The sequence below is a fragment of the Microcebus murinus genome, chromosome 12 (assembly GCF_040939455.1).
Source record: "Microcebus murinus isolate Inina chromosome 12, M.murinus_Inina_mat1.0, whole genome shotgun sequence".
Taxonomy (NCBI): domain Eukaryota; kingdom Metazoa; phylum Chordata; class Mammalia; order Primates; family Cheirogaleidae; genus Microcebus; species Microcebus murinus.
Window position 1 is genome coordinate 15,824,039 of NC_134115.1, and position 18,100 is coordinate 15,842,138.

At 39.2% G+C, this 18,100-nt stretch overlaps 1 protein-coding gene across 2 annotated transcripts in view; it reads left to right on the plus strand.

Moving 5' to 3' along the window:
* Positions 1 to 3,528: 3,528 nt before the first annotated feature.
* Positions 3,529 to 18,100, plus strand: part of KIF27 (kinesin family member 27) — a 78,569-nt gene continuing 63,997 nt past the window's right edge. Inside the window, exons 1-3 of one of the 2 annotated variants that reach the window (XM_012779819.2) lie at positions 3,529 to 3,664; positions 6,880 to 7,265; positions 15,824 to 16,024. In XM_012779819.2, coding sequence (XP_012635273.1) covers positions 6,968 to 7,265; positions 15,824 to 16,024 — 499 coding nt within the window. In that variant the 5' untranslated portion in view covers positions 3,529 to 3,664; positions 6,880 to 6,967. Of the gene's footprint in view, positions 3,665 to 3,825; positions 3,918 to 6,879; positions 7,266 to 15,823; positions 16,025 to 18,100 lie in introns of those variants that run through there. The other variant, XM_076008583.1, reaches the window with a different exon arrangement.

Genomic DNA, 18,100 nt, shown 5'->3' on the forward strand with positions numbered 1-18,100 from the left:
AAACCCAAAAAAAACCCTGGTGCCATAGTATTGGCTTCTATGTGTATCAGGTAGTGAGACCATTGCTTGGTAACAAGGGCAGCTTCTGGCCAACAGCCAACAAGGATACGAGTCCCTCAGTCCCACAACCCTATCACCAAGCACTATGTGAGGTTGGAAGCAGATCCTGCCCCAGCTGACCCTGAGATGATCATGGCCCTTGCTGACACCTTGACTGCAACCTTATGAGAGCCCTGAAGCAGAAGATCCAGCTAAGCAATACCCAGATTCCTGACCCACAGAAGCTATAAGATAAGAAATGTGTGTTGTTTTAAGCCACTAAGTTTTGGGGTAATTTGTTGCTCAGCAATAGATAACTAAGACAGTAGGTATATAATGCTGTTTAGTAGATGACAGGTCATCTCTTATCCAGCTAGAATGTCAACTTAGACCAGATTATTTCAAACTGTGGATTGCAATCCATTAGTGGGTCATGAAATCAGTTTAAAGGGTTGTAATCTACATTTAAGAAACATTGAAATAGAATAGAATAAAATGGAAGATATCATAGAACATCACACTTAGTAAGGGTAAGTACCATTTCACTAATGTTTTTTTTCTTTTGAGACAAAGTCTCACTCTGTTGCTCGGGCTAAAGTGCCGTGGCATCAGCCCAGCTCACAGCAACCTCAAACTCCTGGGCTTAAAGGATTCTCCTGCCTCAGCCTCCTGAGTAGCTGGGTCTATAGGCCTGTGCCACCATGCCCAGTTAATTTTTCTATTTTTAGTTGTTCAGCTAATTTCTTTCTATTTTTTAGTGGAGATGGAGTCTTGCTCTTGCTCAGGCTGGTTTCGAACTCCTGACCTCAAGCGATCCTCCCGCTGCAGCCTCCCAGAGTGCTAGGATTACAGGCATGTGCCACCTCGTCCAGCCTCCACTAAATTTTTGTTTCACGATCTATTGTTTCCTTAATATTCCCTTTCTTTTCTGGACCTAGCTTTTCTGAGAATGTAGGTAGAGAGGAAGTTGTAGGGGCAAAGGGCAAGTGTTTCTTTACTTTATTGGGTCCAGCCATAATCTTATGTTGGTTGCTATTTCTCTGCTGAAACGGACTGGCCATGGGCGTTCTCTGCAGGCCAAGCATCCCAAAGCTGGTCTCCCATGGGACTTATTGGAGTGCTTCAGAGTTGGCTCAATTTCTTCCTCTAGTCCCAAGCCCAGCTCCTCCTACTGCCTCTTGCTGCTGGGATCTCCTCCTCAGAAGACAACCTTTAAGGCAATCTTCATGGGGCGCAAGCTCTAGTACTTTCCTTTCTTCTTTTCTTTTTTTTTTGAGACAGAGTCTCACTCTGTTGCTTGGGCTAGAGTGCCATGGCATTAACCTAGCTCACAGCAACTCCCGGGCTCAAGCAATCATCGTACCTCAGCCTCCCAAGTAGCTGGGACTACAGGCATCCGCCACCATGCCCAGCTAATCTTTATGTATGTGTGTGTGTGTGTGTGTGTGTATATATATATATATATATATATATATATATATATATTTTAGTTGTCTAACTAATTTCTACTTTTTTAGTAGAGACGGGGTCTCTCTCTTGCTCAGGCTGGTCTCGAACTCCTGAGCTCAAACCTGCCTCGGCCTCCCAGAGTGCTAGGATTACAGGCGTGAGCCACTGCGCCAGGCCATGCTCTGGTACTTTTCAAAGGATCCTCTTGGACTATAAATCTCACCCTGCTGAACAGTGGGCACATCTGCTCCTCCACTCTAGCGCTCTCTCTCTGAGCTGCCATTCAATCACTTCTCTCTATTCCTAAGAACAGAAGCAGATCAGCCCACTTCTCCTAGTCTTTCCCAACCAGAAAGCCAGTTTCCTCTTCCAACTCTTAGTCTGAGGGCCACTCTTAGAGCCTCCTTTGACTTAGGAGGGACACCTCTTACTTCCCATCTCTACTCTCCACACCATAAGGCCTGAGACCCCTTGACTCTTCCCTTACCAAGGTCCGTTTATGAAAACTTTAAAAAGAGGATTTAAGTTGAAATGGAATTAGCTTAGTTGAAATGGAATTAGCTTTGTTCTGCTATAAATCCTAGGGAGGATGGGGTGGCAATGATGGGCATTCACTTTACAATGTGGGGAACTTAAGTAACTCTTCTTTAACTTTGGACTCAAGACACCAATTTTGGAACAAGGGAAAATGTCCCATTCCAATGCTGTGAGGCATTTGCTGACCTCCTCTCTGCAATTGTGTTGCCTTTATTTTTTTAACAGGGTCTTGCTCTGTCTCCCAGGCTGTAGTGCAGTGGCTCAATCATAGCTCACTATAGCTGCAAACTCCTGGGTTTAAGTGATTCTCGGCCTTGGCCTCCCAAAGTTCTGGGATTACAGGCATGAAGCACTATGCCCAGACTGTGTGGCTTCTTGAGAACTTCTGCTAAACCTTCTGTGTATTCTCTAACCTAAATTGTTACATGCTATTATTTACTGAGGCTTTGTCAGCAGGCTAGTCTTACCTATCAATTCACAGTCAGGACATGCAACATGGTTTCTTGGGGAGGTTTTTATTTTTTTTAAAGAGTTCTAAAAATGCAACATAATGAATTCACATCTTTGAATTTTTAAAATTCAAAATAATTTAGTTAACTATGGAACTCCCTCTCCCCAACTTCACTGCTAAGTTTCACGAGAGAAGGAAGTCTTTTTGAAGATGTTCAGATTGTGCTACTAAAACCAGGAGGCTCTAAGGCATTTAAAACTAAGTTGGAAAAGTTAAAGATAGAATTGTAGTATGATTTAGCAATTCCACGCTTAGTTCTGTACCTAAAAGAAAACAGATATTCAAACAAATACTTGTACATGAATGTTAGCAGCATTATTTGTATTAGCCAAAAAGAGGGGAAACAATCCAGGTGTCATCAATTGATGAATGGATTAAAAAAAAAGTGGTATATCTATACAGGGGAGGATTATTCAGGCCTAAAAAGGAATAAAAAGTGCTTATAGATGCTACAACATGAGTTAACCTTGAAAATACTGTTAAGAAGCCAGACACAAAATGTTATATACTATATGATTCCATTAATACCAAATGGCCAGAATAGGTAAATCCATAGAATTAGAAAGTAGATTAGGGGTTGGCAGGGGCTGAAGGAAAAGGGGAACCTGCTAACTGGTTCCAGGGATTTTCTTGGGTGAGGAGCTGATGAAAATGTTCTGGAACCAGACACACACACAGGTGATGGTTGCACATTTTGTGATGTACTACACCTACTGAATTGTGAACTTTGAAATGGCTCATTTTATGTTACACAGATTTTACCTCAATAAAAATAAACTGAATTGGTAGCTAGGATACTGAAATGCAGTGTGAAATCGCTCTCACATTCATTACGAGCCTGTGGAAAGCTGCGTGCGCTCAGCCCTCCCAGACCCGTCCCATCCGGTTGGTGGGACACTACCAGTGTCAGTAGGTAAGCTCCCAGACCGGCCCTTCGCGACGCCCGGGCTCGGGGGCGTGGCCTGGCTCGGGGGCGGGGCCGGGCGGACGGGGTACGTCGGGCTGCGGCCTTCGCCGGTTGCCGGGAGAACCGGCAACAACAAAAGGCGCGGGCGGCGGCGGCGGCGCGGCAGAGCGAAACCGAGGAGTCCTGCGCTCGCCGCCAGAGACCGGGGCTTTCCCGAGCCGGTCAGTGCGCCGCGGGCCGGGCCGGGCCGGGCGGGGGCGGGGAACTGGGGCGCCCTCCGGCCCGCGGCTCCCGTGCGCCCGTGCCCCGGGCCCGCCGTTGGGAGGAGGCGGCGTCGGCCAGGGGTCAGGGTTGCCGCGGGGTGGGTTAGGGGAGCGGTTGGGGCGTCGGCGAGGCCGAGGAGGGCGCCCTCTGGGGCCCAGGGTCGGCGCTGGGAGCCAGGCGAGCGGCCGGGGGCAGGCGCCCCTTCCTGAGGTAGAAGGGTCCGGGGACCTGGGATGCGACGGAACGCGGGACCGAGCCCCTCCGAGGGGGTCCCGTGTACGTCTCTCGTGTCTATGCTTCCCACTGCGGGTGGAGGAGGCGCGGGGAGGCCCCGTCCCTGAGGGGGGACGTTCGTCTGGTCGCGGGCCTCCTTTTCCCAGCGTAGAGGGTGAAACTTTGGTGCTCTCAGGTGCTGTGCGAGTCCGAAAGCCCCCTCCCTCATAGGCGGGGGTAATGGAGAAACAGAAAGGGAGCCCAGATTATTTTTTGAAACACCTTTTAAGTAACACAACCCCCTCCAACTTTTAAAATCTTTGTTGTTTCCCCTTCTTGACTCCCTTACCTTTTACACATTTGGGGCCTTTTCCGAAATCTTTGTGCGATTCACTATCCATCTTCTGGGAAGTTTTTTTAATGTAAATATTAATTATTAACAAAGCACAAGTTTAAGACAACCACTACTTTCTAAGAAGCCGGGGTACAGGATGGCAACGGTATTTGGAGACACCTATTCCTGATCAATGACATGGCGTTAGGGATTAAATAATACTGACCTTGCTTTTGCTCAGATTTCAGAAACTCATTAAGTATGCCTAAATATTACCAGCCAATCAGATTTCACCGTTTTTCGCATTTGGTGACGTGCATGTTTCTGACGACTACAATTGATCAGAATCTGAAGGGACTATAATTGATCAGAATCTCAAGAAGTTTAAGTGCTATCGATTTTTTGTTAAAAAAACTTGTATATTGATTGTTTAACAAGCCACGTATTTATGGACCATTATTATTTCTTTGAAAAATTTTTTCTTTTATTGACCCCAACATATTATTTTTTAATGGTTAGAATAGATGAGTTTCAATTACCTTTATATCTAAATTGTTTATAGATATTACCATTATAAAAACCAAAAAAGTAAAAATATCCCAATTACATTTGACCTTTTTTATTAGCACATTCACTGGAAGCAGTTAGTTTGGCTTAACATAGCCCATGACTTTTGCTTTAATGTGATGGCATAAAAAAATAAGTTAATCTGTATGATAACTTCAAATGTAGGTGTTCAGAGACATTTGGAAGAATCAACTTAGCATCCCTACAGTTTTGAAAAGTTACTGGTATCAATTGATTGTAGAGTCCTTTAGGATCCAAGAAAGGATTTACCGTACACATGAGCATGTATTTTTTAAATGCAATATTGCATTAGAATGATTACAACTGCCAAGGTTTGGTGTATCCCTTTGTTTTGGCCATTAATAGTAGTTTGTTGCCTCTGTCTTGGGATTTTTACAGCCCAAGAGACCTGGTATTTTTTTACTCTCAGTGGGCTTTTAGTAGAGTAAATGTTTTTTGTTGTGATCCTCTTCTGACTATCCAGGCACAGAATTATAAATGCAAAGTTCTGCTGCAGGGTGTTTAAAGGCTAGTGAATATTAAATGTTAATATATCAATATTTCCATAGCAAGTAGTGCTTAAAATATTATTTCTGCTATGAAATAACAGTAGTTTGGCTGGGTGCGGTGGCTCACGCCTGTAATCTTAGCACTCTGGGAGGTCGAGGCGGGCGGATTGCTCGAGGCCAGGAGTTCGAAACCAGCCTGAGCAAGAGCGAGACCCCGTCTCTACTATAAATAGAAAGAAATTAATTGGGCAACTAATATATATAGAAAAAATTAGCCGGGCATGGTGGTGCATGCCTGTAGTCCCAGCTACTTGGGAGGCTGAGGCAGGAAGATTGCTTGAGCCCAGGAGTTTGAGGTTGCTGTGCCACGGCACTCACTCTAGCCTGGGCAACAAAGTGAGACTCTGTCTCAAAACAAACAAACAAAAAAACACACAGTAGTTTGCTGTTACTTAATGATAGTTTTCAGGACTCAGCATCTCCAAAAAGCCTAGCGTCAACCTCAGACTGATTACTTTTCATCATATGCACATAAGCATTATCATAGATTACTCATTTGTTACCTTTTTTAGCTTTTGTGTAGTGTAAGCTTTATCCTACCAAGACCGTGAACATTTGTGTACACATTTTTATGCAAACACGTGTTTCATTTCTCCTGGAAGTGGAATTGCAGGGTCAAATGATAACTCTGTGTTTAACTTGTTGAGGAACTGCCAATCTGTTTTTCAAAGTGGCTGTACCATTTTACATTCCCACCAGCAGTGTATGAGAGTTCCAGTTTCTCTGCACTCTTGTAAAAACTTATTATGATCTGTCTTTTCTTTTTTTAGAGACAAGGTCTCACTGTGTCGCTCAGGCTGGAGGGAAGTGTCACAGTCATGGTTCACTGCAACATTGAACTCCTGGGCCCAAGTGATCCTCCTACCTCAGCCTCCTGAGTAGCTAGGACTACAGGCACATATCATCATGCCTGGCTAATTTTTAAAAATATTTTTTGTGGATACAGGGTCTTGCAGGGTTGCCCAGACTGTTCTTGATCAAGTGATCTTCCTGCCTTGGCCTCCCAAAGTGCTAGGATTATAGGCTTGAGCCTCTGTGCCTGGCCTAATGTTTGCTTTTAACAGGTGTATAATTCCTCAGTTATTTCTTTGCCTTAATTTTCTAACTCCCTAATTGTTCAGTGTTTAGATTAATGAACTGGAAAACATTACCACTGTAGAAATAAAGGCACAATGAAATCCCATGTATTTATCACTTAGCTTCATCATTTACCAACTCATGGCTTCCACCCCCTAGATTATTTTGAAGCAAGCCCAAGACATCATATAATTTCATCTATAAATTAATGATGTACTTTATTTTTTTTCTCTTTTTTTTTTTTTTGGAAAGAAAGGTGATGCTGAAATGATGTACTTTATGAGACAGATTTACTCTTTGTAACTTTTATATTGGAACAAAACCTGTTCTAATTGACTTTGTTTTAGAGATGGTTAGTTTATTGGATAAGAGGAGTCAATAATTAAAATTTGTTTTTTATTTCATTATGCAGAAGTCCAGATCTTATGTAAAATGGATATTTCTCACACTTACGTTCTGAACATTAAGTAGAAAATCTATTTAGTAAAATCTAAGCTGCCATGGAAGAAATACCAATAAAAGTTGCCGTAAGAATTAGACCTCTGCTCTGCAAAGAAGTTCTTCATAATCATCAAGTTTGTGTGAGAGTTATTCCAAACACCCAGCAAATTATCATTGGGAGAGATAGAGTCTTTACTTTTGATTTTGTTTTTGGCAAAAATTCAACTCAAGATGAAGTTTATAATATGTGTATAAAGCCCCTAGTGTTGTCACTCATTGCGGGCTATAATGCAACTGTTTTTGCCTATGGACAAACTGGATCTGGGAAGACATACACCATTGGAGGAGGCCATGTTGGTAAGATTACTCTCTGACTTTTTGTCAAACACTAGAAAGAAGCTAAAATAGGACAGTACCTGACACAGGTGCTTAGGATATTGGTTGAATAATAAAAGAATGAATAATATAATCAAATATGATCATAATATCTTTGAAAGATTTGTTCTTAAATATTGATGTTTCGTAAAGAAATCTAATTTATGATTACATAATATTTGCATAAAGAAAGAAGTTTAATTAAGTGTGTTCAACCCTTGTTATTTTGAACATAATTGTAATAGAGACAAATGAGTTAACATTAGATTTTGCATCCTTTAACAAGTCAGTTATAAATATTAAGAGTCCTGAAACCAGGACTTAGGAGTAGTAGGAGAAATTTATTATGTGTTTAAAATGTCTTTTATTTTTTTTCACTTTCTAGCCAGATACTGAATATATTAGGATATAATTTCTGCTGCTGGTAATTCCATCTTGGAAAAGATAGAAACAATCCCAATCAACCCACCCTTGGAGGCAATCACGGTTCTGATTTTTTTCCACCATAAATTATTTTTGCCTGTTCAAGGACTTCATATTAATGGAATCATACAGAGTAAGAAGGCTTGGAAAAGATGGAATCATAGGCTTTCCTATAGAACTGGAGGGAACCTTGGAAATCATTTCTCTTCATTGATAAGCGAGGATCCTAGGCCTGGAGAGACGAAGAGATTGTCCAGTTAGGTGGCTAGTGGTGAAGTGGGTTTGAAAGCCAAGTCCTCTGTTGAGACTGTTGACTGTATTGGTATTTTTCTACTAAAAGCAAACTTTTGAATATTGCACACAGGCATCATTGTCTAAAATTTTAGTTAGTATTCTTTATATATGTAATGGCTTTCAGTGTTTTTTCATTTTTCTACTTCTCAAATGTAAAATATGTGACTTTTAGAAACTTCTCGCATTACTTGCATGGATGTGGGGGAGCCTCAGAAGGTGACTGTATAGTTTGAGGAAGTCCTTATTGCAAAGATTAAATGGAAAGGCCTAAAGAGCCCACTACCCCCAATTTTTACAAATCTCTGTTCTACAGGATTAGGAGATTACAGATACTAGATTATTTTAGGATCTCACAATAAAAAGAATTCAGTTTTTCTATATAAGCTGTGGTTTTTCTTGTAGCCTTTTTTTTTTGATTGGCAAATGTCTTATAATCTCACTGACCTAGTGTGTGCTTTATGCCAATAGGAATTATAAAATGTTCAGAGGTTGGTGTAATTATAGCGCTACTGGTTTTTAATTAAGAAGCCATGAATACTATTTTAATTCTATAAGGGAAAAAGTTATTAAAGTTATCTGTTCATATATATATATATATATATTTGTGAGACAGGGTCTCACTCTGTCGCCTGGGGTAGAGTGCTGTGGCGTCAGCCTAGCTCATAGCAACCTCAAACTACTGGGCTCAAGTGATCCTCCTGCCTAACCTCCCGAGAAGCTAGGACTACAGGCATGTGCCACCATGCCCAGATAATTTTTTCTATATATTTTTAGTTGTCTAGCTAATTTCCTTCTATTTTTTAGTAGAGACAGGGTCTCATTCTTGCTCAGGCTGGTCTCGAACTCTTGAACTCAAATGATCCACCCACCTTGGCCTTCCAGAGTGCTAGGATTACAGGCGTGAGCCACTGTGCCCAGCCTGTTATAAAATAGTTTAACTGCTCTTAAAATCTCTATACCAGAAGAAATAGACCACCATTAAGAACAGTTTTGGTATTTTCTTTCTAGTTTTTTAAAAATTAATGTATATTATAGAAAGGGTTGCAGGTGGTACATAAGAAATTAAATTAAACAAGTGAAAAGCTCATCTGGCCCCAAGAAATACCAGTATAATACACAGTAGCCATATTACTCACACATGTAGTTTTTGGGGGTTTTTTGTTTGTTTTGTTTGTTTAATGAGATATTATACCTGTGGTTCTGTAACTTTTTTTTTTTTTACATTTAATAGTATAAAATACCATTTCACTTCTTCCCATTTGGGTCATAGAAATTCATCTCATTTTTGACTGTATAATTTACATAGTGTGGTGAATGAATCGTAGTTCATCCATTCCAGTATTAATGTTTAGGTTTTTTCTGATTTTTTTTTTTTTTTTTTTTGAGACAGAGTCTCCCTCTGTTGCCCTGGGTAAAGTGCAGTGGCACCATCATAGCTCACTGCAACTTCAAACTCCTCCTGCCTCAGCCTCCCAAGTAGCTGAGACTACAGGCTCTCGCCATGATGCCTGGCTCATTTTTCTATTTTTAGTAAAGACGGGGTCTCATTCTTGCTCAGGCTGGTCATGAGCTCAAGCAGTCCTCCCACCTCAGCCTCCCAGAGTGCTAGGATTACAGGTGTGAGCCACTGGGCCTGGCCTTGTTTCTGATTTTTAGTGTTATAAAAAAGTTGCAGTGTATATCTTTGTACATTTAATTTTACATGTATTAGTATTTCTATAGAATAGATTCCTAGAGACAGATTTGTTGAGTCAAAGAGTAGGCACATTTAAAACGTAGATTAGATCAGTGTGACAAATTACCGTCCAAAAAGGCTGTATTTGTTTAAATGCCCACCACCAAAGTATGAAAGCCATTTGCTGATAGCCTTGTCACTTAGTAACATATAAATTCAATTTTTTCCATCTGATAGGTGAAAAATTATACTTTCTTGTTTAAAGTAATATTCATTTCTTGGTATATTAGTGAAATTAGCAAGCATTTTGTATTTCTCAGATTGTCTATGTAGGACACCAGTTCTGGGTCTGAGCTAGAGTGCAGTGGTGTCATCATAGCTCGATGTAACTGCCAACTCCTGGGCTCCAGTGATCCTCTTGTCTCAGCCTCTAGAGTAGCTGGGACTACAGGCGTGTACCACCATGCCTTGCTAATTTTTCTATTATTTGTAGAGATGGGGGTCTGGCTATTGCCCAGACTGGTCTTGAACTCCTCCGCTCAAGCAATCCTCCCGCCTCAGCCTCCCAAAGTGCTAGGATTACAGGTGTGAACTACCCCACCTGGCCTGCTGTTTGATTATTGACCATGCAAATTATTTATTGTTTTTTTTCCCCCAATATATATTTATTGAGCATCTGCAGTGTCTAGGGTATCATGCCAGGCACTATGGCAGAATGAAAATCTCTTATTTTTTAATATGATGGTTATTTAAGCTAATATTCATTTTCCTGCTTTCCAGAACCTTGGATTTACTGACCTTTATAAGGCATAACCTTTTCCAAAACCTTTTGTGTACTCTTTAAATACCAGATAACAGCTAAATGATGGCTGTTGAGGTTTTAAAAATTTTCTCTCTGAAATAGTCTATTTTAGGAATATAAGACTAATATTGCAAATGTGATATTTAGATTACCAAAATACATATTGAAGCTTTATTATAAATATTTGAAATTCAGCTTTTTGGTAAGTCTTTTGATTTATTGTACTTTGTTATCCAGTGATGTAAGGAATAAATGAGCCATTTCTGGTCAATTGCATATTCTGGCTAATTTAGATTGCTTATCTATACTGTAGTTTGTAAGGGTTTAGACATTTCCTATTGGCTAGTTTCTAGAAGCTCTTAAAAAGTATTTTCCCTTTCTCTCTGTATGTATTGGATAAAACCTACAGTTTCCTTTACTTGCCACATGATGGTAGTCTTGCATCTTAAATTAGGTGAAAGACAGCCATCAAAGTTAATAGAGATTTAGATTTTCAGATGTTTATTGCCCTAAATCTAAACTTTGGTTATCTTCAACTGGAAGATTGGACGCAAGTTGTTTTTAAGGTTCATTTGTAAGCCAACTTTTTGTTGCTTCGAATATATTTTCCATGAAACCATGCCAAAAATGGTGGGCAGATTTCTAAACCAGCCTGCAGAAACTTTAAGTTTCAATTTTACCTTCCACTTATTTTAAGTTGTATTTTATACACTTGTTTTTTTTTTTATTTTTTTTTATTTTTTTTATTTTTATTTTTCAGTAAACCCAAAGCCAGCAAATACACTTGTTTTTTTTTTTTTTTTTTTTTACTGTTTTTTAATTTTATTTTTTATTTTCAGTTTTTCTTTGAGACAGGGCCTTACTCTATCAACTCCAGGTAGAATGCAGTGGTGTGATCATAGCTCACTGCAGTCTTGAACTCCTGGGCTCAAGTGATCCTCCTACCTCAGCCTCCCAAGCAGCAGGGGCTATAGGTGTGAGTCACTACACCCAGCCTTTAGTAATTTCTAAACTGTGATAAAAAATATATATATATAAATATATATAACATAAAATTTACCATTTTAACTACTTTTAAGTGTATAGTTCTGTGGCATCAAATACATTCAGTGTTAATGTAGTCATTACCACTATTGCCAAAATTTTTCATCACCCCAAACAGAAATTCTGTACTTGTTTAGCAGTAACTCTCCCCACTCCCACATCCCTTGGTAACCCTTAATTTACTTTCTATCTCTTCAAATTTGCCTATTCTAGATATTTCATAAAAGTAGAAGCATACAATATTTATCTTTCTATATCTGGCGTCTGTCACTTAGTATCTTGTAGCATCTATCAGAACTTCATTCCTTTTTATGACTGAATAACGTTCCATTGTATGTATATACCACGTTTATTCATCCATTCTTCCATTGTTGGATATTTGGTTTGTTTCCCCCTTTCGGCTCTTGTAAATAATGCTGCTGTGAACATTGATGTAAAAGCATCTGTGTGAGTCCCCTCATACACATTTTTATAAAGCTTCTTTAAAGTCCTTTTTGAAACAAAGTAGGGCATAAATAGATGTTCACTCATGATTTTATTGTACTGGTCTGTGTTGTGGTTGTGGAAGCTGGCTTAGATAGTGTTGGAGGAGATGAGGTGTGGAGGTGTCCCCTTCCTCATTCCTGGCCTTTCTGCATCTCTTCTACACACGTCCTCTGTTGCCTCCAGACTCTGACTTTCTTCTGTGCCCTTTCTTACCCCTTTCTACCCTCAAGCTCCTTGCACCTTTCCCACCCTACCCAGAAATCTCAGAACAGATGCTCTTGGCTTGGTGCGAAGAAATATGATACAAGGATTTTTTTTAGAAAAAGGATCTTGCTAACATAAATGAATTTGCACTGTAGTGATTAGGATTCCACGCAGACCATGATAAATGAACTAAAGAGAAAGATATTTTAGTGCAAAGGATTGTGAAATAGATTGGTCTTACCTGGGGTGAATTTCCTGGTTTTTTTTACAGCTTTTTCTGTTTCAGAAATTATACGTTGTCTAAAAGCACCAACGTTTTTATTACAGTGTCCCCACTGGGCAGGGGCAGTTACCCCTTTGTGTTGAAAGATTTTTTTATGAGCTAAGGGCCACCTTCCTGGATCTAGTATTTAATGAACAGTGAATTAGTAAATTTGGAAAGGTAAAATATTTAAATAGTATGGCCTATTTATGGAATAAAAATACCACCCAATAGAGTTTTGTCTTTTTATATTAAAGTGGACATTTCTACTACACCTACCTGCTTTGGACTTCACTGGTACCACTTATACCTATCTCATTCATGGAACTTTTTAAATATATTTTCTTATAAAATCTTTTATTTTTGCTTTAAACTTATGTAAACATCATTTCGTTTATTGGGTTGTCTTGTCATTTGATTGTAAGCTTCTTTGTTTTATGCTTCTTCCAGTTTTCTACAGTGTATTTATTAGTTTATTTTTAAACTATATATTTAAAAATTATTTCTAATGGTAAAAATTCAAATATTACAATTAACATAAAAAGTAAAAGTTTTTCTTTCTTTTCTTTCCCTATTTTAACTGCCCAGAGGTAACCACCATTAAGTTTTTTGTATACTTTTTCAAAAATATTAATTGCATAGATATATATTTTTTCTTTTACCCAGATGAGATTTGCTATGCAATTGCTTTTTTTACTTCATAGATCACTTAGATATCTGTTTAATGGTGGGTACATGTTATGCCATTGTTAACTATACATTCTCCTACTAATGGATTTATTAGGTGGTTTGGAATTTTTTCACGATTATAATCAATCTTTACTGATCCTTATATAACATCTTTGGGTATGTGCATATGTATTTCTTTAGGACCATATCTGAATTAAAGGCTGATCATGTTTAAATTTTTGATACTATTGATATTAATGTTTCTCCAAAAAGGCTATACCATTTTACATTCTCACAGTATATTAAAGGACCCAGTTTGTTCACATCTTTGAGAAAACTAGGCATTATAAAATTTTAAATCTTTGCCCACATGGTATTTTAAACAGTGAATAATTATAGTGATTAGATTATTGTGAATATAATTTATCATCAATTGCAATGATAATTTTAGAAGTATTTTGGTGTTAGTAATATTAAAAGTTGAGAGAATGCTTGATATATCTGCTTTTGCTGTTCTTTTTTTTTTTTTTGAGACAGAGTCTCACTTTGTTGCCCAGGCTAGAGTGAATGCCGTGGCGTCAGCCTGGCTCACAGCAACCTCAATCTCCGGGGCTCAGCGATCCTACTGCCTCAGCCTCCCGAGTAGCTGGGACTACAGGCATGCGCCACCATGCCCGGCTAATTTTTTTGTATATATATTTTTAGTTGGTCAATTAATTTCTTTCTATTTTTGGTAGAGTCGGGGTCTCGCTCAGGCTGGTTTCGAACTCCTGACCTTGAGCAATCCGCCCGCCTCGGCCTCCCAAAGTGCTAGGATTACAGGCGTGAGCCACCACGCCTGGCCTGCTTTTGCTGTTCTTAAAACAATTAATAGACCAGGCACAGTGGCTCATGCCTGTAATCCCAGCACTTTGGGAGGTCAAAGCTAGAGGATCACTTGAGGCCAGAAGTTTGAAACCAGCCTCGGCAACATAGCAAGACCCCATCTCTATAAAAAACAAAAAACAACAATTAATAACCCTTTCTTTACCCACTTTCCCAGCCATCTACCATCTCACTCCTCTGCTTTCCTTTGCAATGGAACCTTGAAGATATTATCTGTGACTTGTGTCCAGTTCTCCTCCTCCCATTCTTTCTTAAATCCACTCTATGTAGACTTTCACCTCCACTACCATTAAAACTGTACTTGTTAAGATAAATGACCTTTACTTTGCTAAATCCAATGGTCAGTTCTCATATCTCATCTTACTGGACCTATCAGCAGACTTTTTTTTTCATTTTTTCAACCAATTACACCTATCAGCAGACTTGATGTACATTCTGCACTTGGTGTCTAGACCACCACATTTTTGGTTTTCCTTCTACATAACTGATGGTTCCTTATAAGTGAACCAATAAATGAAGTGCCCTAGGGTTTAGACTTTTGGTGCTCTTCTCTTCTGCCTCTATACTTTCTTGGTGATCTCACCCACTCTCATGACATTAAATACTATATATATGTAGCTGACTTCCAATTTTCAACTGCCTATTCAACCTAAGGAATGCTTAATAGACATCTCAAGCTTAGTAGGTTAAAAATTGAACTTCTGACATTTTCCCCTCAAGCCAACTCAGTACCCATCCTTCCCATATAAGTTGATGGCAGTTCCAGTGGCTCAAGACAAAACCTTAGAGTCATCCTTGACTCAATCGCTTTGTCTCACATCCCATATCCAATCTGTCAGGATATCTTAATAGCTCTCCCTTCAGCATAAATCCAGAATCTGGCTACCATCCTGGTGGGAGCCACCATTTTGTCTACCACTTGACTCCCACATTACTGCAATAGCCTCCTCAATGGTCTCCTTCTTTCTACCTTTGTAAAATACAGCAGCAAGAGTGGTCTTTTAAAAATCTCAAGCAATAGTAAGTTACTGCTCTATTCCAGTGGCTCTCATCTCACTCAGATTAAAACCCAAAGTGTACAGTGGTTTGTAAGGAACTCCATGAACTGGCTTCTGCCACCTCTCTGACCTCATCTCCTGTCACTCTGCCTTTGCTCCCTCTGCAACAGCCATGCTGGCCTCCTTGTTTATGGCCTCCTTGTTTATGGCCTCGTAGGCATGAATTTAGTGCCTTCACGGTGGCTGTTTCCTCTGTCTGGGATACTTTTTTCAGCTATCCATGGGGCCCCTCCACCACCTCTTTTAAATCTTTGCTCAAATGTCAGCTTCTAAGTGATGCCCACCTATGCCTATTTAAAGTTGTGAGTACTTCCCACCCTATGCACAGTCATACTTTCAGTCCCTTTACCCTGGCCTATTTTTTCCTCCAGGTACATTTAGTACCTTTTAATATACCATATAATTCAGTTATCAGTTGGTTGTGTTTTTTTTTTTTTTGTATTGTCTGTCTTTTGTATAAGGACAGAGATTTCTTCTCCCCGTTTTGTTCACTGATGGTTCCCAGAATCCTAGAACAGTGCCTGGCATATAATAGGTACTAAATAAATATTTGTTGAATAAATGCATGAACAAATCCTAAGGGGATGCATGTGAAAACTTTTACCTATGAATTCTGTAGTTGTGATTCAAAAATATTTTATAGAAATGTAAGAAAATAATGTATTAACTGTAAATTTTGGGTTGTAGCTTTACTTAAAATTTAATTTCTAGATATTCATTTTTTTTCTAAATTTTCAGCTTCAGTTGTGGAAGGTCAAAAGGGTATCATTCCTCGAGCTATCCAAGAAATATTTCAAACCATCTCTGAACATCCTAGCATTGACTTTAATATAAAAGTATCTTATATAGAAGTATACAAGGAAGAACTAAGAGATCTTTTAGAATTGGAGACATCTATGAAGGATCTTCACATCCGAGAAGATGAAAAAGGAAACACAGGTAGCCCACTAAGTTGATTGCCTTCAGTTTATATCAGTTTCTGTATATATTTTAGGAATCTTTAAAGACAGATATAGAAGCAAAATGAATTTAATTTACTTTTAAATTGAGTGGGTTATTGATTATCAATCTTATTTAAATAACTCAGATGAAAAAGTAGTTCAGATAGATTGGTAAGATGAAATTATTTATTTGTAATTCAAGATATTGATTTCTTATAAATTGTCCCTCTGTGGCCTGACCTCAAGTAAAACTGTGATACAGGCTAAATTTGTTTTTGTATCTTTTTTTCCTCCTAGATCTATCCCATGACTGGGGATGGCTTTTCCTTTAGGAACTTTGTTCCTCTTTGATTTTTGTCCCAGCACACCTTTTTTAATTTTAAGTTAGAGTTTATGTTTTTGCTTTTCCATGTTGACATTTACATGTTCTTTGTGCTCCTAAAGTTCTGACTTTTGGTGATAGTAACTTGTTAATCTCATTAACTAATATGCATTTGTTTGAAAATGGGAAGGTCAAAATGCAGATATTTTAAGGAATAATGTCTGCTTTTCTGATTTGAAAGCTAATATGTTCATCATAGAATATTTTGAAAACAGTAAAGTATAAGGAAGAAAGTTAAAGATTATCTCAGAACCTAGAAATAGTATCTTCTCTTTTTGGTGTGTTTCCTTCCAGATTTCTTTTTCTGTTTATGTGTAATTTCTTTTCTTTTTTTTAGAAGAACCATCTTGCTCTGTCACCCAGGCTGGAATGCAGTGTCGTGATCATAGCTCACTGCAACCTCAAACTCCTAGCTGGAGCGATCCTCTTGCCTCAGCCTCCCAAGTAGCTGACATTATTTCCACCGGGCACATGCCTCCATGCCCATCTAATTTAAAAAAAAATTTTTTTTGGAGACAGAGCCTCACTCTGTTGCCTGGGCTAGACTACCATGGCATCACCCTAGCTCACAGCAACCTCAAACTCCTGGGCTCAAGCAATTCTTCTGCCTCAGCCTCCTGAGTAGCTGGGACTATAGTCATGTACCACCATGCCCGGCTAATTTTTTCTGTATATTTTTACTTGTCCAGCTAATTTCTTTGTATTTTTAGTAGAGATGGGGTCTCGCTCTTGCTCAGGCTGGTCTTGAACTCCTGAGCTCCAATGATCCACCCACCTCAGCCTCCCAGAGTGCTAGAATTACAGGCATTAACCACCTCGCCCGGCCTAAAATTTTTTTATAGAGACAGTCTCGCTGTGTTGCCTAGGCTGGTCTCGAACTCCTGGCCTCAAGTGATCTTCCCACTTCAGCCTCCCAAAGTGCTGGGATTACAGACATCTGGCCCCATGTCACTATTTTTTCATAAAGCTATCATGTGATTTGGGTTTGAGAAGCATAGTACTCACAGCCTAACATTAGAAAAATTTTATAAAAGTTTTAATATGATTTATAGTTATATTGCATATTCTATAAATTCTGATACCGTGTTTCCCTGAAAATAAGACAGGGTCTTATATTTATTTTTCCTCAAGAAGACACCCTACGGTTTATTTTCAGGGGATGTGTTCTTTTTCCCTAAAAGCCTCAACTTGTAGCACACACAGGATGGCTGGGACCTGACAAGGGGAGCTAACCTTGTTGGTGGGGCTACCCACACCTTTCTGGTCACCTGTGGGATAGTAGCTGTCACAATGGGGCAGATGAGAAGGGCTACTTTACCGTTTAGGGACGAAATGCATGGGTTGTGCAGATACGCTGCGTAACCACGCCCATCGCTAGGTCTTATTTTCAGGAAGTGCTTATATTGCGCAAATGCTTACAAATCCTGCTAGTGCTTATTTTATGGGGAGGGCTTATTTTTGGGGAAACACGGTATCATATTACTCCTTGTTTGTGGGAAGGTACTTTCAGTGAGTTAGGTTGTTAAAAAAGTGTCATGATAGAAATAATGTCAATGAAATGATTATTTTTTGAATAAATAGCGACATGACAGGATCTTAGTGAAGAAGCAACATGGCACTAATTCGAGATCAGGACCTTCACTGCTCTGATTCAAAGCCCAAATCCACCTACTTCTCTTTGAAATATTTTTG